The 23,321-nt window shown below is 51.7% G+C and overlaps 1 protein-coding gene across 1 annotated transcript in view; it reads left to right on the top strand.

Moving 5' to 3' along the window:
* The window catches only part of ARHGAP35 (Rho GTPase activating protein 35), a 100,043-nt gene extending 83,051 nt beyond the window's left edge, over window positions 1–16,992 (top strand). Inside the window, exons 4-7 of the mRNA XM_081119931.1 lie at window positions 3,012–3,089; window positions 4,764–4,895; window positions 11,288–11,393; window positions 12,162–16,992. Of these exons, the coding sequence (XP_080976057.1) occupies window positions 3,012–3,089; window positions 4,764–4,895; window positions 11,288–11,393; window positions 12,162–12,519 (674 nt within the window). The 3' untranslated portion in view covers window positions 12,520–16,992. The remainder of the gene's footprint in view (window positions 1–3,011; window positions 3,090–4,763; window positions 4,896–11,287; window positions 11,394–12,161) is intronic.
* The last annotated feature ends 6,329 nt before the right edge of the window (window positions 16,993–23,321 follow it).

The raw sequence follows: 23,321 nt of genomic DNA, 5'->3' as shown, positions 1-23,321 counted from the left end.
CCTCTATTTTACTAACAGCCTTTGTGGCATTCGCAGTCTGTGCTACAGTTTTTGTTTTTATTTAATTGATGTCTAATTAGTAGTTGTGAAAAGTACTGGCCAAGCAAATAATACCTTTCCTAAATTATGTCATGGTGTTGTGTGGGGCAGCGGTTGAATTACTATTTTAAAATGGGATTTCGTAAAGTAAACATGCATCCACATTACAGGAAATACTAAGTTGATGATTAATTGATGCTGTGGAGCTGGCCTTGCACTTTCAAATGCTTCCCTTTTTGTGATCATGGATCTAGTGAGGTTTCGGCAGGTCCATACCTCTGATCATTTCCAGATAGCTAATTTGCACTTTGTTTTCTGCCCTGTGGTGCTGGGCAAGTGGCCATTAGGAGACAATGTGGAGGACTCCTCTGTCTTAGCTGAAGGTCAGGGTTGCCAGAGATGATGGAATGGCCTGAGGCTGTCAGAATCTGTAGTTGAGAGAGTGCCTCTGCACATGGGCTCTGAACAGTGGGCAGTGCGACATTGTCAAGGACTTAAGAGTTCCTGCTGCTTGTTCCATTGTTTTCTTTGTATTAGTGAGGGATAATAGGTCAAGGGAAAAGTACCTAGAAAATAGTTTTTGCAGCCCAGTGGTGAAGGCTTGAGCTTGCTGACACATACCCACCCAGGGCTTGCCCACATGTGGATGATGTCTGAGTGTGTGATATGTGTCACCTGAGATGAAAGTTAAATGCATCTGCAAACAGTTTAGAGAGGTCACCGAGAAAAGAGACAGTTGTAAATTTACTAACTAGGAATGGTACACAAGATCCATCCCCTGACCTCTGACTTTGGGTTAGCAGCAGTAGAGGATGTGCCATCTCAAGAGCTACCCAGAATGCTGAGGGCTAGTGGACTTCATTCAAGTGTGGTATTTCTGGGGGAAAGACTGGTCTGAGCCTCAGCCTAGTGGATAAATGTCAAGCAACTTCCGGAAGAGTGTGGACATTCGGTGGAAAAGGCCCTGGCCTTAGACCACTCTACTGCTGTACAATTTGACCTTAGACCACTCTTATCGCTGTACAATTTGGGCCAAGGACTTTCTGAACCTCACTTTTCTCATTTGTATTCTGTTCATTCCAGTAACTCCTACCATTGGGGACTGAGGGTGGATGGATGCAGGAAAACACCTTAACTTCAAAAGGGAAGGCAGTGGGAAAGGTCACCACTGAGCCGAGGTGCATCCAGGGCCTCAGGTTCAGAAAGTGTCTGCACTCCTCTCACCAAGTACAGTGATGGCAGCTCCTTTGCAAGCTAGACATTGCACAATAGGGTGTCCTTGGAACCAATCCATTAACCCCCTTTTCTCTGGGGTGAAAAACCTGTGTTCAATTAAACAGCTTTTAAGCCACGGAATTGATGACTTTTGCTTCCATGTTCTACAGAGTTCACCTGCCACTAATCTGGGGCCCCAGGAATAGGCAGGCTAGCTGCCTTTATCTCGCCTGATGGGTGCCTCTCCAGAGGCGGCAATTACAGTGATAACTGACATTGAGAACTTGGCTCTCAGGAGCCTACTAATTGATTGCAGGGCCTTGTCCTCTCTCCACTGCCTACGCTGCCTTCTGGTGTGCAGTTAGCTCCAGGGCACTTCCTCAGTGCCCCATCAGCCAGCCAGAGCTGCTTGAACCAGTCTTCAGAAGGCACCGGGGTTGGTGTGGCCATGAGTTTGCACAGTGACTTAATTGTCCTTTAAACTGTGATCTAAGGGGAGCAACAGTGGACTTTCCTTCCCTGAGAAGGGGAGATGGAGTCAGTGGACAGTGCTTAGAATCTACTCCTCTGCCAAGGGGTGGGGAGTGAAGAGCGGAGCCATCCTTCACCTGATGCTTTGTATTCTATACCATTTAATTGAATTTTAGTATTGTTTTTTTCCGTTACCTAACATGGTACACCCAGTTAGTTTCAGAAGAACCACAGCGTTAAATGGTTAAAGGGGGGGGGGGGGCAACCAGCATGGCTCAGCAGTTGAGCATCGACCTATGATCCAGGAGATTGAAGTTCAATTTCCGGTCAGGGCACATCAGGGGGCATGCAGGAGGCAGCCAATCAGTGACACTCTCATCATTGATGTTTCTATCTCTCGCTCTCCCTTTCCTTTCCTCTCTCTGAAATCAATAAAGACATATTAAAAAAGTAAAATAATTTTTTTTAAAAGGTGTAAAAGGAGGAAGAAATAGAAACTATTTGACCTAAGAATACGAAAATTCATTCTAAGCATAAAAACAAAGGAAGACATCATAAGAAAATGACTGGTCTTGAAAACCTAAAAGTTTTGAAATATGTACTTCAAAAACTTTAATATACAAAAGTAGAAGACAGATAACAAAAAGGGGGAAATGTAAGTGTTTATAACAATAACACAGGCAACTGCTTAATATTCTAAGACCTCTTTCAAGTACAGAATGAGAAGAACCGCTCTTAGAGGAAAATGAGCAAGAATATGAATAGGAAATTCACATAGTAAGAGATACACACGGCCAAGAACCTGTTAAACTAGCGATCCAAAAAAAAACATAATTGTGGGTTATTTCTAACAGTGAAAACTTGGTAAAACCTAAATGATTAACAATAGGACTATTTTTAAAGTTATTATATCCTTTGATATCTTTAAAATCATGTTGTAAGAAAATAAGAATATTTAATGATTAGAGTAAGTTCACAACATACTTGTAAGTGAAAAGGGTGAGTTAAAACAGTATTATCTCCATTTTGTTTAAAAAAAATTCGAGAGTATACATTAAACTGTGGACAAAGTTATCTTTGGCTGATGTATTTCTTTATTTTATTTTTTACAAAATCAAGTGTTTTACATTTTTAAGTGAAAAAGAATATGGGGGAAGTAGGTTGAAGCATCTAAGAAAGCGCCACAGAGGGTGCCTCGTGGCTCCCGCCCTCTCTCCTGGAGTCTGTCCCCCTCATCCCCTGCTCTCCACTGCCTGCTCTTAAGACACCGTCTTGCTTCTCCTCAGGACTGAGCACTGAAGGCATCTACCGGGTCAGCGGGAACAAGTCAGAGATGGAGAGTCTGCAGAGACAGTTTGATCAAGGTAAGGCCATAGCCCACCAGTCAAGGTGACTGAGATAGCCGAACTGCCAGTGGAGCCCCTTGAGGGAGCTGCATTTAGCCCTGGAGGTGCTCCTGCCACACACAGCCCCAAAGCAAGAGGTGCCGGTTGGTGACTGAGAAAGAGAAAGCGTTTGGCCCCAGTTCGCGTTGCCTTCATGGTCACACTGCACAGAGGAGAGGGGAACAGGCCCCGTCAGCAAACGGAAATATCACCCTGCCAAGCCTATGTCAGCCTATCACCTCCCACAGACTCTGTTCTGGGTCACCCTGGCACATGCTTCATTCGCCACTGAAGGCCTTGCTTTCCTGTGACTGGGCCATGCAGGTGTAATTACTTGCATGTGATATAAAGGTTGGGTTGAGAAAAAAATCCTATTTTGCCAGGACCCCAGGAGTGCCTTCTCACAAAGTCCCTGCACAGGAGAAGAAAGCAAGGGAGCATTTTGTGATTGGTTGAGCCTTGGGACTTCCAAAGCTGAACTCTCATGAGTTAGACTCACTCTTGGCAGGGACACCTGTCTCCTAAGCTAGGTCAGCTCTGAGAGGCCAAATCTATTTCACCCCAACCATCGGCCAGACTGTACCTCTTAGAACTGTGGGACAAGAGGTCTCACCCACCAGTGCCAGAAGCACATGAGCCAAAGCAATCAAAGTTCTCAGATGTCACTGGCCAGAGAGGAAGGTAAGGTAAGGATCAAAGTAAGGTTAGACTCAACAAATGGCTGAGCCTGAGGAGACCAAGGCAGGCTCAGAAGCCAAGCAGCGCGTGCGGGCCTGCATGACAGAGCAGCTGCCAGTGCACAGCAGGAGCAGGCACCCTGCCCAGGCACCAGGGGCCATAGCACTTTGCAACACTGCAGTCAGTCTCTGCTAGTGGGCAGTGGGAGGAGGTGACACACGAGAGAAGGGAAACACCTGTTAATCTTGCGGGATAGAAAGCAGGAGGTCAAAATGAGGGTGTAGCCACACACTTGGGTATGCACTGTACTGTGTGTGCAAGAATCTAACACAGCTTGTACCCCCAAATGGGAACAGCTAATACTATCAGTAGACAGTTTATTACAAATCAGGAGTGCAGTAAAGTCTGAAAAGAAAAATTGGAGACAGAGGTCAGTAGTCTCATAGCTGGGAGGGGCCAGAGGGGAAAAACAAGCCTGTCTGTCCTGCCATCGTAAGGGACAAGGATGGGGGCAGCAGTCAGGATTGTTTGTGGTTTTTTGTCTTTTTAATTGAATTTATTGGGGTGACATTGGTCAAGATTGTTGGTAATATATTTGTAACCCACCGTGAAAGTGAGTCTGCCTTTTAGGAAAGCCCCATTCCTTTCTTCTGGGGGGAGGAGGGGTGGTCAGGAAAAGGGAGCAACACATCCAAGCAGACATGGGAAGCTAACAGATGGCTCTGCCACAGGGTGACCTTGGAAGGAGGCATTGGCCATCAGCCTGTGTCTGTGAATCTGAGAACCTTTTTTTAGCAGCACCAGGGATGCTCCTGTCCAGTCTATGATAATCCCAAGGCCCTGCCAGGCTTCAGGCCAGCCCTGGGCAGCATCCCAGGGTCCTCGAGGTCTCTGACTTCCCCCAAGCACTGGGTTTTCCTTTTGCTTCTGCCCAGCTTAGATCAACGTGGCTTCACTCTCCCAACTTCCTTTCAGACCACAACTTGGACTTGGCAGAGAAAGACTTTACAGTGAACACTGTGGCTGGTGCCATGAAGAGCTTTTTCTCAGAGCTGCCTGACCCCCTGGTCCCATACAACATGCAGATTGATCTGGTGGAGGCACACAGTGAGTACTGGCAACCCAGCCTGCTCATGGGCACATGGAGAGAGAGGGAAGAGGGTGCAGCACCATAAGAATGGGTCCTGCCCTTGGGGGTGAGCACTATGGCTCTTGGAGCTGAGATTTAAAGGACATAGGAAAGGGAACTAACAAGACGACACCAAAGGAACTTGCAAATGAGGCCTATGCCTTTGTAGAGTTGCTGCTCTGAGGGTCCCCCCAAGTTCATGAGTTAAGAGCCTAGTTTGGATGTCAAACGCAGGTCAAATCCCTGCTCCTTTGCTTGTGCATAGTGTTATGTTCTCTCACCTTTGTTTCCTATGTTACTGTCCCCACTCCTATTTATGAAATGAGATCAGGAAAGGTCTAGCGGCAGCGCTACAACAGGCCCTGTTGAGAGGTAGGTGTTACTTGCTTTTCCCTACCTCTCGCTCACCCCTCTCCTCCCATCTCTCATACAAGGAAAGTAACATAGTCTGGGGCCAGGCAGCCAGCCTCTGGAGGGAAAGGAGCAGTGCCAATGGCCTTACCAGGTGATCACTTGGGGCTGCAGCATGTTAGCACCTCTGATTTTAAGGGTCACCTTTGCATGCCGTCTGCCTGCCTCGCCAGCTGTTCCTGCCCTAGCCTGCCTGTCTCAGGAGTCATTTGTCCATCCAGTTGGGAGGGAGCCTTCCCACTGGGCAGCCTTTCCTGGACTTTGTGTAGTGCTGCAGAAGGGACCTCACCTTTGGAGCTTACCCACATGTGGCACTTTCTACCTTCTTTGCACTTCTGGTAGACCAAAATCCCCAGAAGCAGCCATTGCTCTGCAGCAGAAAGGGAGTGTCTTTGCCAGTGGCCAAGGGGTGCCATGTTCCTCAGACCCCAGGACATTAGTCTCATCTTGTCACTGCCCAACTCAAAAGAGGGAGTTTTAAGCAAGCATGGTTCACTTGCAAGGCTGATGGTGTGGGCAGAAATTTGAGGGAGGTCACAGATCAGCAGGGCTTTAAGTTCTGGGTCACAGACTCTTAGTGGCTTCAGGGACTAGAGGTGCTGGCAGAAGCTGTGAAGGTGCTCCTATTAGGACCTGACTGATGCTGGGTACATTTCCCATGATGTTTGTTTCCACAACCTGGGTGCTGCCTTCACCATATTTACCCCCATGGTCTTGATGGATTAAAATTGCTTATAGCTCCTAATCCTATCCAAGCCCACCAGCGATGAGGCAGAAACATATAGTTCTGGGGCTGCCATAGGCTAACCTGGCCTTTTTTCCCATCTCCCTTTTCAGGACAGGAGTCAGGGTTTCTCCAGATAAGTTAGGGGGTGGGGACAGGTGCTGGCTTCTCTGATCCTGCTGTCCTGATGGAGGTCCTCCCAGCAATCCCTTCTCCAGCAGACTCCAGGGTGGCCCAAATATGAAACACGTAGGAAACCTCCACTGGAGCCAGCTTTCTTTCTACCTGGTCTTGTCTCTGGGTGGAAGTTAGGAAGAGGAGGTGTGGGCTGGTACCCAGCTTGCTGGGAGCTGGGGGGATTCCTGTCAGCATTTGTCTTGATTTGGCGCCATCTAGAGGCTTCTAGAGTCCTTGCACACAATAGAATCCCATTGTTTCTGTGGGAATTGCTGACGTAGAATTTTTTGGTTTTGGAGGGGGGTGGGGGCAAGAGAGGGAGGTGTTATTGATAGGGAATCAGCTGCCCTTCTACAGCAGCTTCCGCAACTTCAAGTGCTGAGGAAGGGAGCTTCTTGCTGCCACTGCAGCCTGGAAAAGGGTGGAGATTTTCTGTTTCCTCTTCCTATTGTGTGTTTCCTGTGCCCCAGCCTAGTTAGCTAGATCTCTGTGTCTTGAACCTGGTAAGGGGGTGCCTCACTGACCTGGCACCTCTCACAGCCAGAGCAAGCTGAATGAGGAGTGGGGCTCTGTGTGTCAGGGGTGGTTAACTGAGCCAGAGACAGCAACCAGGCAGCGCCAAACTTAGTGTTCAGGGACATGGAACAAAGATTCTCAAGCCCAAAAGTTGCTCTTCCCAGCCTGGCTGGGTTTCCATGGCAACATCAACTTGACCAGCTCGCTCCACTTAATACCTAAGAGCTGTTGTGTCTGTGCATATTCAGGGCTTGGAAATGGTTTCAGATCCCATCACAGCAAATACCAAGGTCACTATCAGATTGTTTTGTTAGCTTTATAATTTCACAATATTGAACATGCTGAAAATGTGCCCACAAAATAGAGATTTTTGTGATTGTTCACCAGGTATCTTTCCACCACGTTCAAGGTGATGCGTGGGAGATTCGGAAATGAGTAACAGCATACCGCTAGAGAGTGGCAAGCTGGGGCTTGACCTTCGGTGCTGAGACATTGTCACCGCCCTCTCTGCATGCACATTTAAGCTATCTGCCAGGCAGAATGAAGCAAGCTGAGCTAGGAATACAGAAAAGGCAGTGAGGAGGAAGTAAGGTAGAAGGCGTCACAGAAGGGGTGGCATGAGGCAGACAGAAGAGCTTTGACTTCCCCGTTCCATCTCATCTTCACACCTCACCTCAGCCTTCAAAAAGTATCATCAATTATTCTTGTTCCACATCTCCTTTTCCTCCCACGATACCTTTGACCCCCACCACCACCGCCTATCCAAAATCCCTCTGGTCCACCAAGTGCCCCACAGGCACTGTCCTCTGTTTTTTGTACCAGAAGGGGCCCTACAGCTGGCTCTGTCTCAGTGCAGAGGTTCTAAGTCTAAAGACCTTTGACTCCAGGGCCCTATTAACCCCTATAACTGCATGTGAGATCCATGTGCACATTTTAGTCTATAGAAAAGACGAGTAGCTTTCATGAGATTGTCAAAGGGATGTATGACCCAAGATGGTTCAGGATGCCAGCTCACCAGCTTACCATCCCATTTGCAGATGAGACCACTTAGGGCCACAGATACTATATGATGGGCTTGCCCAGTTACCAGGCAGACCAGCCTCACTGCTCACTCGGCTTTTGTTCATGTGCTGCCTTGTGACATTGCTCATCCTGGAATCCAGCTTCCTCTTGTCTGTCCAGATAGCTGCTTAAGGACATGGGATGTCCCTCACCTCCTAGCACGTGCCAGTCCCTGCCTCAGTCTGATGGGCTAGGAGACATTGAGCAGGTTACTCTAAGGTTATGCCTCTGGGAGAAGGACACCTCTGATCTTCCAGGAGAGGTGGGGACTACGCACAGGCGTGCCTGCATGCCTCAGTGAGGGGTGTGGCACTGAGCTGAGTGTTGTCCTCTTCTGGTGGTTCACATGTGCCAGGTAGTCAAAGGTCATCAGGGATTTTCCTCTAGGCATTGAGTTGGGCAGCAGCAGATCCAAGCCTAGAGCCTGGTTGGCAGCCTGGGTGCCAAAGGTGGCAGCAGAGTGGCATAACCAGAGCAAAACTAAGGGTCCTTGGCACTAGTGTATGTGAACTTGGCCCAGTACCTTTACTTCTTTGAGCCTTGGTTTATCTATATACTATGAGGAATGTGATAAGGTAGTCTCCAAGGTCTCTGCTGGCCTCTGGCTGTTCCCTCCTCTTCCTCCTGAATTCTTGTGGTCTCAATTGTTCTATAGGGCCAAGCTCCATAACTCCTCCCTCCCGCCCCCCCAAGAGGAGTATTGAAGTTGGAGAGGACACTGCAGTGTGTGGAAGGCAGGTGATCCAGAGCAGGTGTGCTGACCTGGGAGAGAGCCTGGGCCCACCCCTCCTCCCCCTTACCAGCCTTGTGCCCTTGGCATCACCTCTTGAGCACGTTTTCTTAACCGGCCTGTAGGGTAAACGCAGCCCCACCTTCACTTGGGTGGTGGCGAGGGCTGCACAAAAAGCCACTGAGAAATCTTCTTGCCAATGTTCCAGCATATCCAGGGCTAAGAAATCGCTAGTGTCAGGACTAGTGTGGAAAGGCTGCCAGTTTGAGCCTGGAGTCGGTCCCTCAGCACTAGAGATTCACTTGCTTGAGGGACGTGGACAATGTCGAGTCAGAAGGACTTCACTTTGGCAAGATGGATGGGCCTTGCTTGTCGTGTGGCAGGCGCAGGGCCAGGCTTTGCACTGGGAGGCTTCCTGTTGCTCTCCTTAATGGCCTCCCTCTTCCTCCTGCCACATGCTTGATTCTCCTCAGCACTTATGGGAGAAAGGGAGAGGGAGCACGAGAAGGTGGCCATTGAGGTCCCTGTCTGGCACCTCGCTATGTCAGGAAGGAGGCTGGCATTCCTGGGGCAGTCTGTGAATTACTATCAAAGCAGGCTCAGTGAACCCCACCCTGCCCCTCCCTCCCCCAAGGAAGAGCGAGAGGAAGCAACCCTCCTGTTGCTCAGCAGATAGGAAGGAGAGGGGCATCCCGGCAGACGGTGGCCTTGCCAGCCCCATTTCCTGCCTCCAGCCAGGAGGGCGGGTGAGACTGGCTCTTAGGTGAAGGTGCTGCCATTCGAGTGCCTAATTAAAACAAACACAGCTGTGTTTGTGTCTTGTGGCACAGAGGGGAGACCTGTGCTGAGCTCGCACCTCAAAGGGGTGCGATGATTTTAAGTGAGACAGCCGTGCACATGCTGCTCATGTTCTCCTGTGTACCCACTCATCCTCCTGGCAGCTTACTGTTCTTAAGTAAACTTTTTCTTGAAACTTAACAGGAAAGGATTTTGAAACTCATGGCAGAGACAAAGTGTGCCCTTGAGGTTGAACCCTTAAAATAAATCTTGGGTTCAGAGAAATGAAGCTGATAATGGCCCCACATAATTCATTTCTGTGGGTTTTTTTAGTCATTTTCTAACAGACAAATGTTCCCAAAACAAGTGTTTTTATCAAATCACTCTCAAGTCAAAAAATGTACCCAGTTTCACACTTGCTGGCCTGCCAGCGAAAGCTCTCTGCGTGCAGCTCGTCCCTGCCCATCTTCGCAGCTTCCCCTTTCACTGGTTTTCTGGAAGTCAGACACGCCTCCAGGTGCTCTTCATGGGGTTTCTTCACTGAGTGAGGGAGGCACTGTCATCAGCCCCTTTTACAGACAAGGAGACTGACACTCATATGTCACTTCCCCGAGGTCACATAGCTGATTGGTGTCGGAGGTAGGATTTGTACCCAGGACCACGTGGGTCAGGACTCCCTGGCAAGCCCTCTCTGCATCTCCCTGGCTGGCTCTCCCAGCGGCTGTTTCTGTTCCATCTGTTCTTCGAAGTCTAGCTTGAGCCAGATTTCTCGAGCGCTTCCCCAGACTGTGACCCTCTGGGCACGTCAGCTGCTGCAGAGGTTCTTAACTCAGAAGCCACAGGTTTCCTAAAGAATACACGGGTTTGGGGAATCCGCAAACCTCCAGGCTCAGGCAGACTTGCTCATGGCTTATTTGTGGGGAGAAGGTCCAGCACTTTCAAAGGAGCCTGTGGACCCCCATCCACCCACCCCCACAATCCTCAGTTGTGGGACGGCTGCCATTCTTCATGGGACAATGCTGCTGTGGGATCTAAGCCCTGGGGTCCTAGAGATAGCCTTCAGTTCCAAGAAGCCTCCATTGGGATATCTTCCCACACTCAGACAAACCTGTCTTGGCAACCTGACTCCAGGTGGGCTCTGGACCCTTTTGCCTCACTGATCCCAGCTGGCTCTCCCAGCCAAGATGGCCCAGACCCACTCAGGGAGGGACAGCCAGTACCCCAGGGAGCACTTGGTCCCCGCTCAACCTCTCAGGGTCTCAGATTCCTCATCCTTGAAATGGGGTGATCACAGCCCCTGCTTCAGGTTTGTGGGGGCCAACTGAAGCAGGCCTGGTGTGGATTAAGCCTTTCATTTGAGTGAGCTTGTTTTCATGCCCCTAGTCCATTAGGATTTCATGATGGGCATAGTGTGGGCAGTGGAAGGAAGGGGGCGTGTAGACCTTTTGATGGACTACATGAGAATCCCTCACTGTTTCCATCAGCTCCTCCAATAGAGAGATGTGTGGAGGGTCCCTGTGGCTCTAGGAAAAGGACAGAGCCCTGGTTTTGTGACAGACTCCCTCCCTAGACAGTCTGTTGGCGTGGGTGAGTAGCAGCACTCACCCGTCTGGTCAGGAAGCAAGCAGGCTTTCTGCGTTGAGGTGCCCATCTCCAGGGGCAACCAGATGAACAAAGAATGGTGTTCTTTATGATGGAATCTCTTTGGATGGTTGAGTCTCCGGTGGTGGGGGCCAGGAAGCTCCAGGTGCACAGTGCTCCTCTTCAGTGGGGGCCTGGGACCCAGAGATAGGCCTAACCCCTGGGCCTGTGCCACTTCCAGGTGTACCTCCTGGGTCACAGGCTCTGGAGGAAAGACTAGGGTTGGCCTTCTTAAAACCTTCCCTCAGGAAGGTCCCACCAGTACACTCTTAGGTGGCACCAGAACACCCCCTGCCGTGGCCATGGAAGTCTTTGGTTTTTTCTTTCCTCAGAAATCAATGACCGGGAGCAGAAGTTGCATGCCCTGAAGGAGGTACTCAAGAAATTTCCAAAGGAAAACCACGAAGTCTTCAAATACGTCATCTCTCATCTGAACAAGTATGTGGCAGGGCTTGCTGTTTGGTCTTTTCTCCTGCAGGAATCACCAGTCAGTTGGCAGCAGAATGGGGCTGAGCAGGGCTCCGTCCTCAACCTGGTGACCGGCCCGCCATCCCCTTGGTGAGGCACTTCTGGCTCAGGCCCACCCTGGTTCTGTCTGAGAGAGGCCCACGTGGCCCCAAGGTTGCCGAAGTCCCCTCTCCAGTGTTTTTGTCTCCTTTGTGTGTGATGAAACACCAACATAGGCGCACTGGGGAAAAGAGCAACCCCCAGTCATTTGAGTGCAGGGGCTGTGGTCAGGAAGCCTGGTAAAGGCATATGTCCCAAATTTATTCACACGGAAGAGATCTGTTGTCCAGGCAAACCTAGTTTTCATCTTGGCACAGTGGTGGTTTATGGAGCTCTGGCTTAGGATACACACACTCCCTGTATCTGCACAGCCAGAGCATTGTCACCCACTTTGGTGGTCTGGGCAAGAGTCCCTGAGGTGGCCCATTCACTCTCAAAGCTTATGGGGGACCTCTCTTAAGCCAGCGCCTCAGAGCCACCCCTCGGGGACTTGCCATGTGGGGATACTGGAGCAGGGCATGGGGCATAGAGAACTGTGCTTGGGCCTTTCCTGTTCTCATGCTATGGATGGGCAGGCAGGGAGGGCAGCCAGGATGACAATGACCATAAGCGCACACATGAGATGGGGCAGAGCATAGAGCGTCAACTAGGGCCCACTGTCCTGCTGAGCTCTGACCATGAGTTTGGTGTCGCCTACAGAGTCAGCCACAACAACAAAGTGAATCTCATGACTAGTGAGAATCTCTCCATCTGCTTCTGGCCCACCTTGATGAGGCCCGACTTCAGCACCATGGACGCACTCACGGCCACGCGGACCTACCAGACAATCATCGAGCTCTTCATCCAGCAGTGCCCTTTCTTCTTCTACAATCGGCCCATCAGCGAGCCTCCCGGTGCCACGCCCAGCTCCCCCTCTGCCGTGGCTTCCACCATGCCCTTCCTCACCTCCACACCCATCACCAGCCAACCGTCACCCCCCCAGTCGCCTCCGCCCACCCCCCAGTCCCCAATGCAGCCACTGCTCCCCTCCCAGCTTCAAGCTGAGCACACGCTGTGAGTCACCAAGGCCTGGGGCAGAGGAGGCTGTCTTCTCTTCGGTGGGGTGGCATTTGGCCTTGAACACAACCAGGTCCACTGGGGAAGGGTGGGGAGGGTATCCCCTCTCCCCTGTCACCTTCTCAAGACCTCAGTGGTAGCACCAGCCAACAGTCCACCATAGGCTGGGCTCTCAGGTGCCCCGAGCCTAGGACTCAGACCTGGGGCTGACTATAGGCAGTGGCTGGGGTGCCCTGCCCTTCGACATGGACCCCTTTGAGGACTGAACTGGTTAGGCAACAGCCCTGGTCCACACAGTCACCTGCCTGCCTGTGCGCTGGCCTCAGGGCCCGCCCACTGCTTAGAGCCCCGGCGTTTGCCAGCAGAAGGAGGAGGTTCCTAGATGCAGGCCGCCCCAGGGCAGTGCTAGCAACCCCCGAGGAGAACACTTCCCATCTGTCTCTTCCCACCTTCCATATCTGCACCCCCACCCCCAGTTGGGGGTACAGCTGTCTAGCCACCTCCTTGGGAACATGTAGGCCAGGGCTCTGCCGCCCCAAGGTACAGTGCTAAGGGCATCGGCCCGGCAATCAGGACAGAGGGAGGTAGCTTTGTGCCTGGACCAAGAGAGAGCAACTTTCCCCTCCGGCCCTCACGCCCTTCCCCTCAGGCTTTGGGATACATTCCCTTTGCAGCAAAGGAACACTGGAAGAAAAATGGAAAAATTCATCCAATTTTAAAAAAGAAAAAGGAAGAAACTACCAGAAGAAAACTGCAGACCTCAAGATTCAGCTCTCCTGCCACCTCTTGGAGAGGCAAACAGCTGGAAGGTGGCCCTTGTCTTGTGACAGCAAACCGAGGAGGCCCAGGGCTGGTTGCCTGAGAGCCTATTGGGGTCCCACTTACATTCTGTCACCATACCCTCCTTTCCCCAGAAGATGGTTTGAGCCCTTGGTGGGCAGAGCTGGGGAGACCAGCAGACCAACCTGGAACTTGGTCTGCCTTTGAACACATTACAGTACTATAGAAACACTACTTTGTGTGTGTGTGCGAGTGTGTGTGTGTGTGTGTGTGTGAGTGTGTGCATGAGTGGGGGGGCTGGTACGCCTGTGAGGGAGGGGACAGCTGAGGGTGCAGAGTTCACTTGGGTTTAGTGTGTTTGGTGTTGAAGTGGAATCATTTTCGTTCTGGGCCATAGAATGCTGCCATCAGCGCTGTTTGTGGGAAGTGGGCGGGGTATCTGCCCACACATGTTCATGCTCCCAGGGCCAGCAGGCCTGAGGAGCCACAGGCACAAAGGCCATCAGAGTCACAGAGCACTGTGCCTGCCTGTCACACCACCACCACCACCCTGTCCCATGGCCTTCCCTCAGCTTCCTGGCCCCTGGCCTCTGGGAGAACCCTTCTTGCACCCCACCTCTGCCCCACAGCACAGCAGCCCCGCTAAAGCTGCTGCCCACATGGCTGCCCCCACTCCTGGTGGCTCGGCCATGGCCTTGACAGTGGAGAAGCCTGACACTAAGGTACCCGGGGTGGGCAGTAGGTCCCCGCATGCCACCCAGCCCTCCGGGTCTCTTTGCACTTTAAGCAGTACCTGTGGTATATTCAAGGATGCCCTGGGTGACCTCAGCTGGGTAGCCTGACAAAGGGGGTGCCTTCAAACAATCTCCAGTCACCCCCAGCCCCGAACACTTCCTGTTGGTTGTGGAGGGCAGGGCAGGCCCTTTGCTCACCGATGTCCCCCTCTGGATAAGCTGGATTCTTACAGTTCTTGTTCTTGTATGGCAAACTATGGTGCTTGGGAAAACTAAATGAGTCCTGCAAGTTTTAACCCCTCCAAGAACATAAGGCAAAGGGCAAACCCAAGGTACAGGAATGTTTTATGTAAACGTTGGATGACGATGTTTCCTCTGGCAGAGGACGCTGTGCCGATGCTTTAGGTTGGTAGGCTGGAAGACAGTGTTTGTGTTTAGTTTTGACCCGGTCAGCAAACATACACACACACACCCCCGGGCAAGTGCAGGATTTGCTCCATGAAATCAATGTCTCCCTTTTTCTAGGTCATGCTCACCTACTCTGTCAGCCCTTCAAGGTATGGGATGCAGTTAAAGGGAAACCATGAGGGGGACCTGAAGCCACTGTCCTTGTGTGAACTCACAAAAGTAGCTTGGTTCCCTGCCATTGCCCAGTCTATACTGCCACCTCCTTTGTGTGTGCGTGTGCACAGACACCCACACACACCCTACTCCGCCACCTGCAACCTCTGCTCTGCGCTATGAACTCACAAGCCCCCAGCGCTCCCACCTTCCCACACCACCCCATCCCTGCTTCTGCCCTGCAGGACCCCTTCACATTTGCCTCTGTCCAGCCAGGGCTTTGAAGTGTGCAGGCAGGGATTGGTATCTCATGCCCCATCAGAGCCGCAGTGGGTAGGGAGCTCCAGGGGCTTCCTTGGTTTCTGTTGCTCTGCTAACCCTTGAGCTTCTCTTTTCTGCTTCTCCAGGCTGACTTGGGCTACAGGACATTTCTTTGTGGTTGAGTTGGCACTGCCACTAGCAGCACTACTGAGCTCTGGGCCTCAGCTTCCAGTCGGATGTCTGCATTCAGACCAAATGGGCACTCAGATGGGACCCACAAGAGAGAGCGTGTGTTGGGACACTGCTTTAAATGGATTGCAACCCACGGCTCAGAACTGAGGGAATGGCAGGCAGGAATTAGCCTTGGCCAAAAGGGACCCGCCAGGGTATGGGACTGGCTCCATGTCCCCAAGCAGAACAGTCACATGCCCAGCAGCTCTCTCCAGCTAATATTCCTTTTAAGTCCACAAGCATGTAGAACACTGTTCAGGGAGCGGGCAGCCGTTGGTTGTGGCTGGCTGTCTCTGGGTCTGTGGCAGTGGTGCTGCCAGAGGGAAGGAGGTGGTCACAGGAGGGTGGTGTGGCTCAGTTCTTGGCTGTATTGCACATCAGATATTAGCATCTGTCAAGTCAGGCTGCCCATCACTTGACATTTTGAGGGGGAAGCTGAGAAGTGCACAGTGCCCTTTCTGTGCGCTCTGCACCCCACCACCGCCTTGTTCTCCTTAAGACAGGAAGCATGCTTCTGGGAGATTCTTCTAGCAGAGTGTGTGTCTGTGCCAGGGTGGACAGTGGGTGACGTCATAAGAGTAGCATGCTGGCCAGAGGACCCAAGCAATTGCCTTTCCCTGTGCCTGTGCCTCAGCTCGGGGGGTGGGGGCTGGAGGGAGACCTTCCCCTAGGCCATCGGTGTTTCAGCCTCAGCCCCAAAACTTGAATACAAGCTGCAGCATTTGTAATATAAAGTCATCTCCATCCTCAACCCTGCCCATCCTCTCTTGTGAAAACACTGCTGGGGGGGGGCAGTCTCCTAGAGGGAGCAGTGGACAGTGGCCAAGAAAACATGGGCACCACGATCCTCTAGTGCAGTGGGCACGGCGTGCCATGGAGCATGGGAATAGGCTGAGAGCACAAAGCCTTTGACTTGTCTTCTGGGAACAGTCACAGCACTGCGTAGACAGTTGCCTTCCTATTGCTTGGCAGGTTCAAGCCACTTACTGTCTCTTAGGTGAGAGAACAGACTGAGTCATGTATGCCAGAAACCTAAATCACATCTAGGACTGCAGGGGATGGCACCAGGGAGGGGCTGGTGTGAGGGGAAAGGCCACTCATTTCCCAAGGTCCTGGGCCTCCCCCAGGCTGTGCCTGCGTCGCCGTCTTAGATTCTTCCCTGCTCTGGGCGCCACTTTTCAGCTGGCTGCCTGCCTGCCTGTGGACTCCTCAAGGCCAGAGGTGACCAACCCCTGCTCGCCCCCAGCAGCCCTCTGGGCTCAAACAGCAGCGATGTTACACTTTCAATGTAGTGAGACAGGGCGTAAGTTATTGTTTGCATTAAAAAGAATCATGTTCCCTGTGTACATTTACAAAAAGGAGATGTCTCTGGATTGTATGGGAATAAAACTTGTTTGAAAATTTGGAACAGTGCTGCTGCCAGCTTATTTTTCTGGTACTTGTATTTTCACATGTTAAATGATCTTTATATATGTTGAATTAACAAATATTTTGAGTTTCCTGAGAAAAACAAAACATTAATGGTATTGAAATGTGTTAGTAGTATGGCCATGTGCCCAAAATTCTGTTTTGCAGCCAAGTGGAGAACTGTATGTAAAGAAAGTATAACAGTCATTTCTTTGTACTTTAGGGGCTTTAACCAAGACATCCTCTAGTTGGTGTTAGGAATGTTTGCTTAATTTCCAGACTTTTTTTCTTTTTTTAACACGTGGGTATTTTGAGGCTTCACCCCAACTAGTGCATGGTCAGCCTTCCCCTGAGGCTGAAGCATCTCTGACTGAGGTGTTTTTGTTTGGTTTTGTTTTTTAAAATCATGTATTTGCTACAAAGTATTGTACTTGTCTCAATGGGAATGGTGTAAAAACTGAAAAGGCCTTATGTGATATGTATCATAGTTAATAAATCAGTCTTGTAAAAAACCAGGCCTGAGAGACATGAAGGTAGCCCCCACCCCCCGCCTGGTCCCTGAGCACACCCCAGCTCGGGCCAGCTGGCTGGGCTCCTGCCCGCAGGCCCTGGGACACTGGTTCCATCCACCGAAGCAGTTCAAGGACCGCCAAGCAGGAGATCTCTGGCACAGGGAGGGAGGAGGCTTTCTCCAGTAGAGCTGGCCCACAGGAAGCTTCTGGATCATTCCACCTCCACCTGGGGCAGCCCCAGCACTTGCCTGCTCTCCTCTCTAGCACAGTGGCCTGCTTCCCCAAAATCCACCTGTTATTCTTGTCATTTATTTCAGGTGATAATCCAAAGCCCCACCCATGGACCCCTATGGCACAGGGACCCAGCAGGCCTGGGAGACCGGAAAGGAGAGAGGCTCTGTTACCTCCCTTGCTCAGGACAAGGCATGAGGATGAAGGTTGGCTGCCTCCTGAAGAAGCCTGTCACAGGCTCGATCTGCCCTGTGCCCACTCCAGCCCCCTTCCATCTAGGCTCCTAGGTCATCCATCCTAGGTCCACCTGTAGCCACCCCTTTCCTGTTCCCACGGCCCCCATCTGGCACAGGCCCTAATCCCAGCTCATCTGGACTCTTGTGGATACCCCCACACCCTAAATGGCCTCCCTGCCCTCACTCTTGTCCCTTCCAGTCCATCTTCATACCCCAAGGTTATTCCAGAAGGAAGACCTGGCTTTGTGTTAACTGTGGCAGGAGTGGGAACTAACAAGACGCCTCTCTCCCCTCCTGTGCCTGTAGTAGACCCAGCTCGATCATGCCTCTCCCGCAGGACTCGGGCCCTGCACATGTCTTCAGGACGCCGCTGGCAGTCTCTCCAACAGGTGCCCGTGGTAGACATCCACGCTGGGACCCCGCACTCTGGATCCAGCCTGCCCACTTCCATCCCTCCAGTCAGACCCCAGCTTCAGTGAAAACTGTCTCTTTGAATGTGCTTGGTTGCTTCCCCGTCCAGATCGCCCGCCTGGGTTCCTTCTGTCCGCGCCCCGCCTCCCAGCCTCAGCTCTGCCCATCAGCTCCTCACTGTCCTTTCAGGCTTGTCCTCCAGGAATCCTTCCCTGACCCTATCACATGTTGATTCAAATTGTTCTTTGTTATATATTTTTTAATTTTTTTAATCCTCACTGGAGGATATTTTTTCCATTGCTTTTCAGAGAGAGTGGAAGGGGGGAGAGAGATCAATGTGAGAGACACTGCTATTGGTTGCCTCCCACTCATGCACCAACCCCTAGGCCAGGGATTGAGCCGGCAACCAAGGTACATGCTTTTGGCTGGCATCGAACCTGGGACCCTTCGGTCCACAGGCTGATGCTCTAAACACTGCGCAAACCGGCTAGGGCAATTTGTTCGTTTTTTTAAAAAATCACTACTGTATACAGCTGGCACTCTATGGGTGCTGACATGAGCCTGACTTTTTCTCTAGTTCATGATGTTCAAGTCATGTGGACTTCTATACTTGTACCTCTCAGCCACCAGCCACCCAAGTTGAGAATTTGGGGAAGGCAGGGCCTGTGGCTCCCCCATATGATCTCCCAGGATGCCCAACAACATACCTTGGACCTGATGCTCTGGCGAACGCAGTGGTCTCAACCTTAACCTTGACGAGCTCCATCTACAAGCTGACCTCTCCCACGTGACTCCAGCCCAGACCTCCACTCCAAGCACCACTCATATCTGCCTGCTGGTGACACTCCACCTGGTGGCTCCAGTGTGACACCCACAGCTTAACTGCTGACCCCTTTCTCCAAACCTGCCCACCCCCCACAAGCCAGACCCGGAGGCCTCCGCCACTTTCCTCGTTTCTCAACCATCCTGATCAACTCTCATCTGCCCCAGCCGCCTCTGTCCCGTCCCTGGCCTCCCAGCCCCCAGCTCACACACACACCCCTTTTATCTCCTTGTGGCAGCCAGAGGGAGCTTTTCCAAACATCTGGCTGTGGCACCCCTCATCACCTTCCAGGGCTCCTGGGGGCACTTAGAGGAAAGCCCAAACTCCCAGGGAGCCTTACCTGGCACCCTGCCATCCTGCCTCAGGCCTTTTGCACATGCTGTTCCCTGGCCCTCCCTCCTTGCTGACTTCTTAACCCTTCCATTTCACCTCCATGGGCTCTTCCTCAGGGAGGCCCTGCCTGACCCCAGACCAGGATGGACTCCTTTGCTTTCAAAGGAAAAAATGTTTTCTTCAAGAGCATTTCTCAGCCTGTTACTCCCTCAGATTGTATTAACCCACGTAACACATATTTCCAGAACATTTCTCTGGGCCAGGCCCCTGGGGACATGGCCAGGAACGGACATCTAGTGAAAAGAAGTGGACATGTGCCAGAACATCAGGGCTAGATGAGTTAGGGGCTCTGGGGGAGCAGGGCTGCTCCTTGGCTGGTCAAGAAGACCTCTCAGGAGGGGACATGGCAGCAGAGCAGGGACCAGGGTGAGGTGAGGCACTCGCCTGTGTTACAAAATTTAAGGGGACACAAAGCAACTCAGTGATAAAGGTAAAAATATTCCAATGCAATGTTTTTAAAAGTCAAGTTTAAAACATGAAATTTTGCCCTGGCCGGGTGGGTCCATCGGTTGGAGCATCAGCCCTACACCAAAAGGTGGCAGGTTCAATTCCCAGTCAGGGTATGTACATGGGAGGCAACAGATAGGTGCTTCTTTCTCACATCAATGTTTCTCTCCCTCTCAAATCAACAAAAACATATCCTCGTGAGGATTTAAAAAATGAAATTTTTAGATAAAAACAGAATCAACAGTGCTGAGCCATATTAAAGCCTGAGGCAAAAGGAGAAATCGGTAAGACTGAGCTTGGCATCTGGAGGGAAGTGATGGGTGGATGAGGCGGAGCTGGGACAGTGAGAGAGGAGCGAGGAGGCGGGAGTTTGGATATCAGGAAGGTCAAGGAGGCAGAATTTGCTCAAAATGGCACGTGGCTGTGAGAGAGGAGGTGGGATGATGCCAGGGTGTACTCAGTAGTGTGTCTGCTTACCATCCCCTCCCCCACTCCCCGTGAAACCCCCGAGGGCTGGAGCTGTGTTCCCCAAGCTTCAGCCAGCACCTAGCGCCTGCAGCGGACGGGAGAGCCAGGCGGCTGCCCCAGCGGGTAGTGCGGTGTTGCTGTGTGTGGCCACCAGGGGTCAGCAGAGCGCCGCCCCGCCCCGCCCCGCCCCGCCCCGCCCCGCCCCGCCCCGCCCCGCCCCGCCCCGCCCCGCCCCGCCCCGCCCCGGGGGAGCCCGGGAAGTGCTGAAAGCGGGGTTGGTGGGGTTTTAAGAGGGGGACAGGAAAGCAGTGGGGACAAGGGAGGAGACAGGTCCTGAGAAACTAGGTTGGAAGAGTCCCAGGAGCGGGATGAGAAGCTAGAAGAAGAGCTGCTCTTGTCATGCCAGCCAGCCAGCGAGCCATTCAGTCGTTCAGTGGCAGAAGGTCGGGGCCCAGGCCACACAGCGCTTTATAGGGCAATATAATAAACTCGAAGTTTGTCCTGAGGGCACTGGGGAGCCATGGGTGTGGTCTGAGCAGGGGAGAAACGGTCAGATTTGAAGGAGCTGAGAGGAAGAAGAAAGGGGGGGTTAAGAGAGACAAGCTTGCTGGCCGGTGTGGCTCAGCGGTTGAGCATTGACCTAGGATCCAGGAGATCAGGGGTGGATTCCCGGTCAGGGCACATGCCTGGGTTTTGGGCTTGATCCCCCGCAGGGGGCGTGCAAGAGGCAGCCAATCAATGACTCTCATCATTGTTTCTATCTCTCCCTCTCCCTTCTCTCTGAAATCAATTAAAGGGGGGGGGAGGCTCACAAGAACCCTGTCTCCCAGATGGGGACTGAAATGCAGTTCACATAAATGTTAGCCAGGCAAATAATATTACTAAAAGCTAACAGTTCTTGGACACCTACTAGGTATGAGGCCCTGTTTTAATCATTTTTTCTGTATCAACTCAATTTTTCACATAAACTCTATGAGAGTCAGTATTATCATCCCCATTTTCCAGATGAGGAAACCAAGGCACAAAAGGCTCAAGTGATTTGTCCAACACCACAAACTAGTAAGTGAGAGCCAGGCCATCTGACTGCAAAGCCCAAGGCTCTCCCTGTGGCTGCTGTAACAAATGACCACACACACCACCACCACCACAAACGTGTTCTCACAGGATTGGAGCCAGACACCCAAAATCAAGGGGTCAGCAGAGCCGTGCTGCCTCCAAAGGCTCTAGAAGGGAATGTTCCCTGTTTTTTAAATATTTTATTGATTTGAGAGAAAAAACATCAATGGGTTGTCTCCTGCATGCCCCCTACTGGGGATCTAGCAGCAACCTGGGCATGCGCCCTGACTCGCACTCAAACTGGGGACTTCTCAGTGCCGGGGATGAAGCTCAGCCAACTGAGCCACACCCACCAGGGCTGTCAAGAGTTCTTAGGAAACGCTCCCGGGTTCCCTGACGGAGGGCCCCAGCTCTCCCCTCCTGGGCCCAGCCTGCTGCACACCCTGGCCCAGAAGCTATCATTTCTTCCCACCTGTATCATCAGAGCTGCAGAAAGGCAGACATCACAGGGCAGCCACCCATTTCACAGATGGGAACCTGAGACCCCAAATGATGTGTGTTTAAGTATCAGTGACTCTGCCTGGGGCCTAGGTAAGAGGATTTGCATCTGGGTCCTTGAGGGTGTATGTGTCTTTGGATGTACAGACTTTTTATCTCGCCTAAGTAATGCCTGGCTCTGTTCTCAGTTTTTAGTGGCTTAACAGTGGTTCTCAAACTTTTTTTATCTCAGGACTCCTTTTTATTCTTAGGGAAAACCCAGAGAACTTTTGTTTGTGTTTTATAAGCCATATCAGAAATTAAAAGAGAATTTTTTAAGATAACATTTTAAACAATAATAAAGCCATCACTACAGGTTAACATGAATAACATTTTATGAAAAATACATTTTCCAATACCAAAAAAAAATGTAGCACGAGAGTGTCATTATTTCACACTTCTGCAAATCTCTTTAAAGTCCAGCATAATAGAAGCAGCTGGGTCTTCACAGTGGCCTCTGCATTCAGTCTGTTTCAATATCACAGCCACACCACTTCTGGAAAACTCCACCAGACACTCCTGGGGAGTGAAGTGAAAAGGGCAGAAAACGTTTCAGTGTGAAAATGTGACGGAGCAGACCTCCCAAGGGCTTCTCGGGAACCAGTGCCCAGGTCACACTCTGCGAACTGCTGGGTGAACTTATTTTAGGCTCACAGTGATGCTAGGAGGTGGGTACTAGCATGAATTTAACCATGCCGCCTGCCCAGGCCGCACAGCCAGGAAGTAGTGTCAGGAGGAAAGGGACAGCCATCTGAGCTTGAATCCCGACCCTGATCCTGACAAGTCTCTCTGGGGAAAAACAGGGTAATATTATTGGCTGAGAGACCATCACCAACAGGTTAGATAGCCTCTCTATGCCTCAGTTTCCCTAGCTGTAAGATGAACTTGTAATAGAGTCCAGCTCAGAACCTTGCCGTGAAGGAAGGGTTAGCAGAACACAAGTGCTCCCAAGTCCTTAACTCTGCTTAGCATGAGCGAGTTTAAGGTGATCCCATCAGCCAGTGCAGTGCCTCGGTTTCTCCATCTGCCTGGCCAGGGGCCAGCCCTTGCTCTGGGCAAGTCCCTGCCTGCCTGCCTGCCTCTCCTGAGTCCTGCCCCACTTTCATTGGTTGCACTGGGGTCTCCTAGGAGCATTTAAGTGCCTGGAGACCCCTGTGCCAGGCTGCTGAGGAGCTTGGGAGGGAAGGATGTGGAATCCCCTTCTGGAGTGGGGAAGGCTTGTCTCGGACTCCGGGGTCCCTGTTCTCTGCGGGAATGGCTACGAACCCTGAGTTCCCACTTATGGGAAGCTTGGATGTCGGGGTTCCCGTTCCTGTAAGGGAGAATCCTGACCTCTGAAGTTCCTCGCATACCTGTGTCCCGGTCCCTGAGAGGTCCGATGCCAAATCCTGGCATTAAAAGAGGAGCGGTGGGCTTGGATGAGGGATGCCCCTCTTGCGGGGATGGGGTGCTGACACCCTAAAGTTCTCTCCTGGAAAATGAGGGTCTCAAAGGCCTGGATTTGCGTCCCTGGAGGGGGCACTGACGTTCTGAGTCTCCACCCCTACAGGGGAGCTAGGGTGCAGGGTGCCCACCTTGTCAAAAGGGGTTGCTGGGGCCCTGGGTTCCCTTGGGGGAGCTGGGGCGCTAGTTCCTCCCGGTGGAGTCTAGAGATAGTGCCCGGACTAGTGTTCCCCCCACTGACTCCGAGGTTCTCGTTCTGGTGGGAAGAGGCT

Source organism: Miniopterus schreibersii (assembly GCF_964146895.1).
Source record: "Miniopterus schreibersii genome assembly, chromosome: 18".
Lineage (NCBI taxonomy): Eukaryota > Metazoa > Chordata > Mammalia > Chiroptera > Miniopteridae > Miniopterus > Miniopterus schreibersii.
Note: the sequence above shows the minus strand (reverse complement) of the source record. Positions and strands in the feature narration are given on the sequence as shown.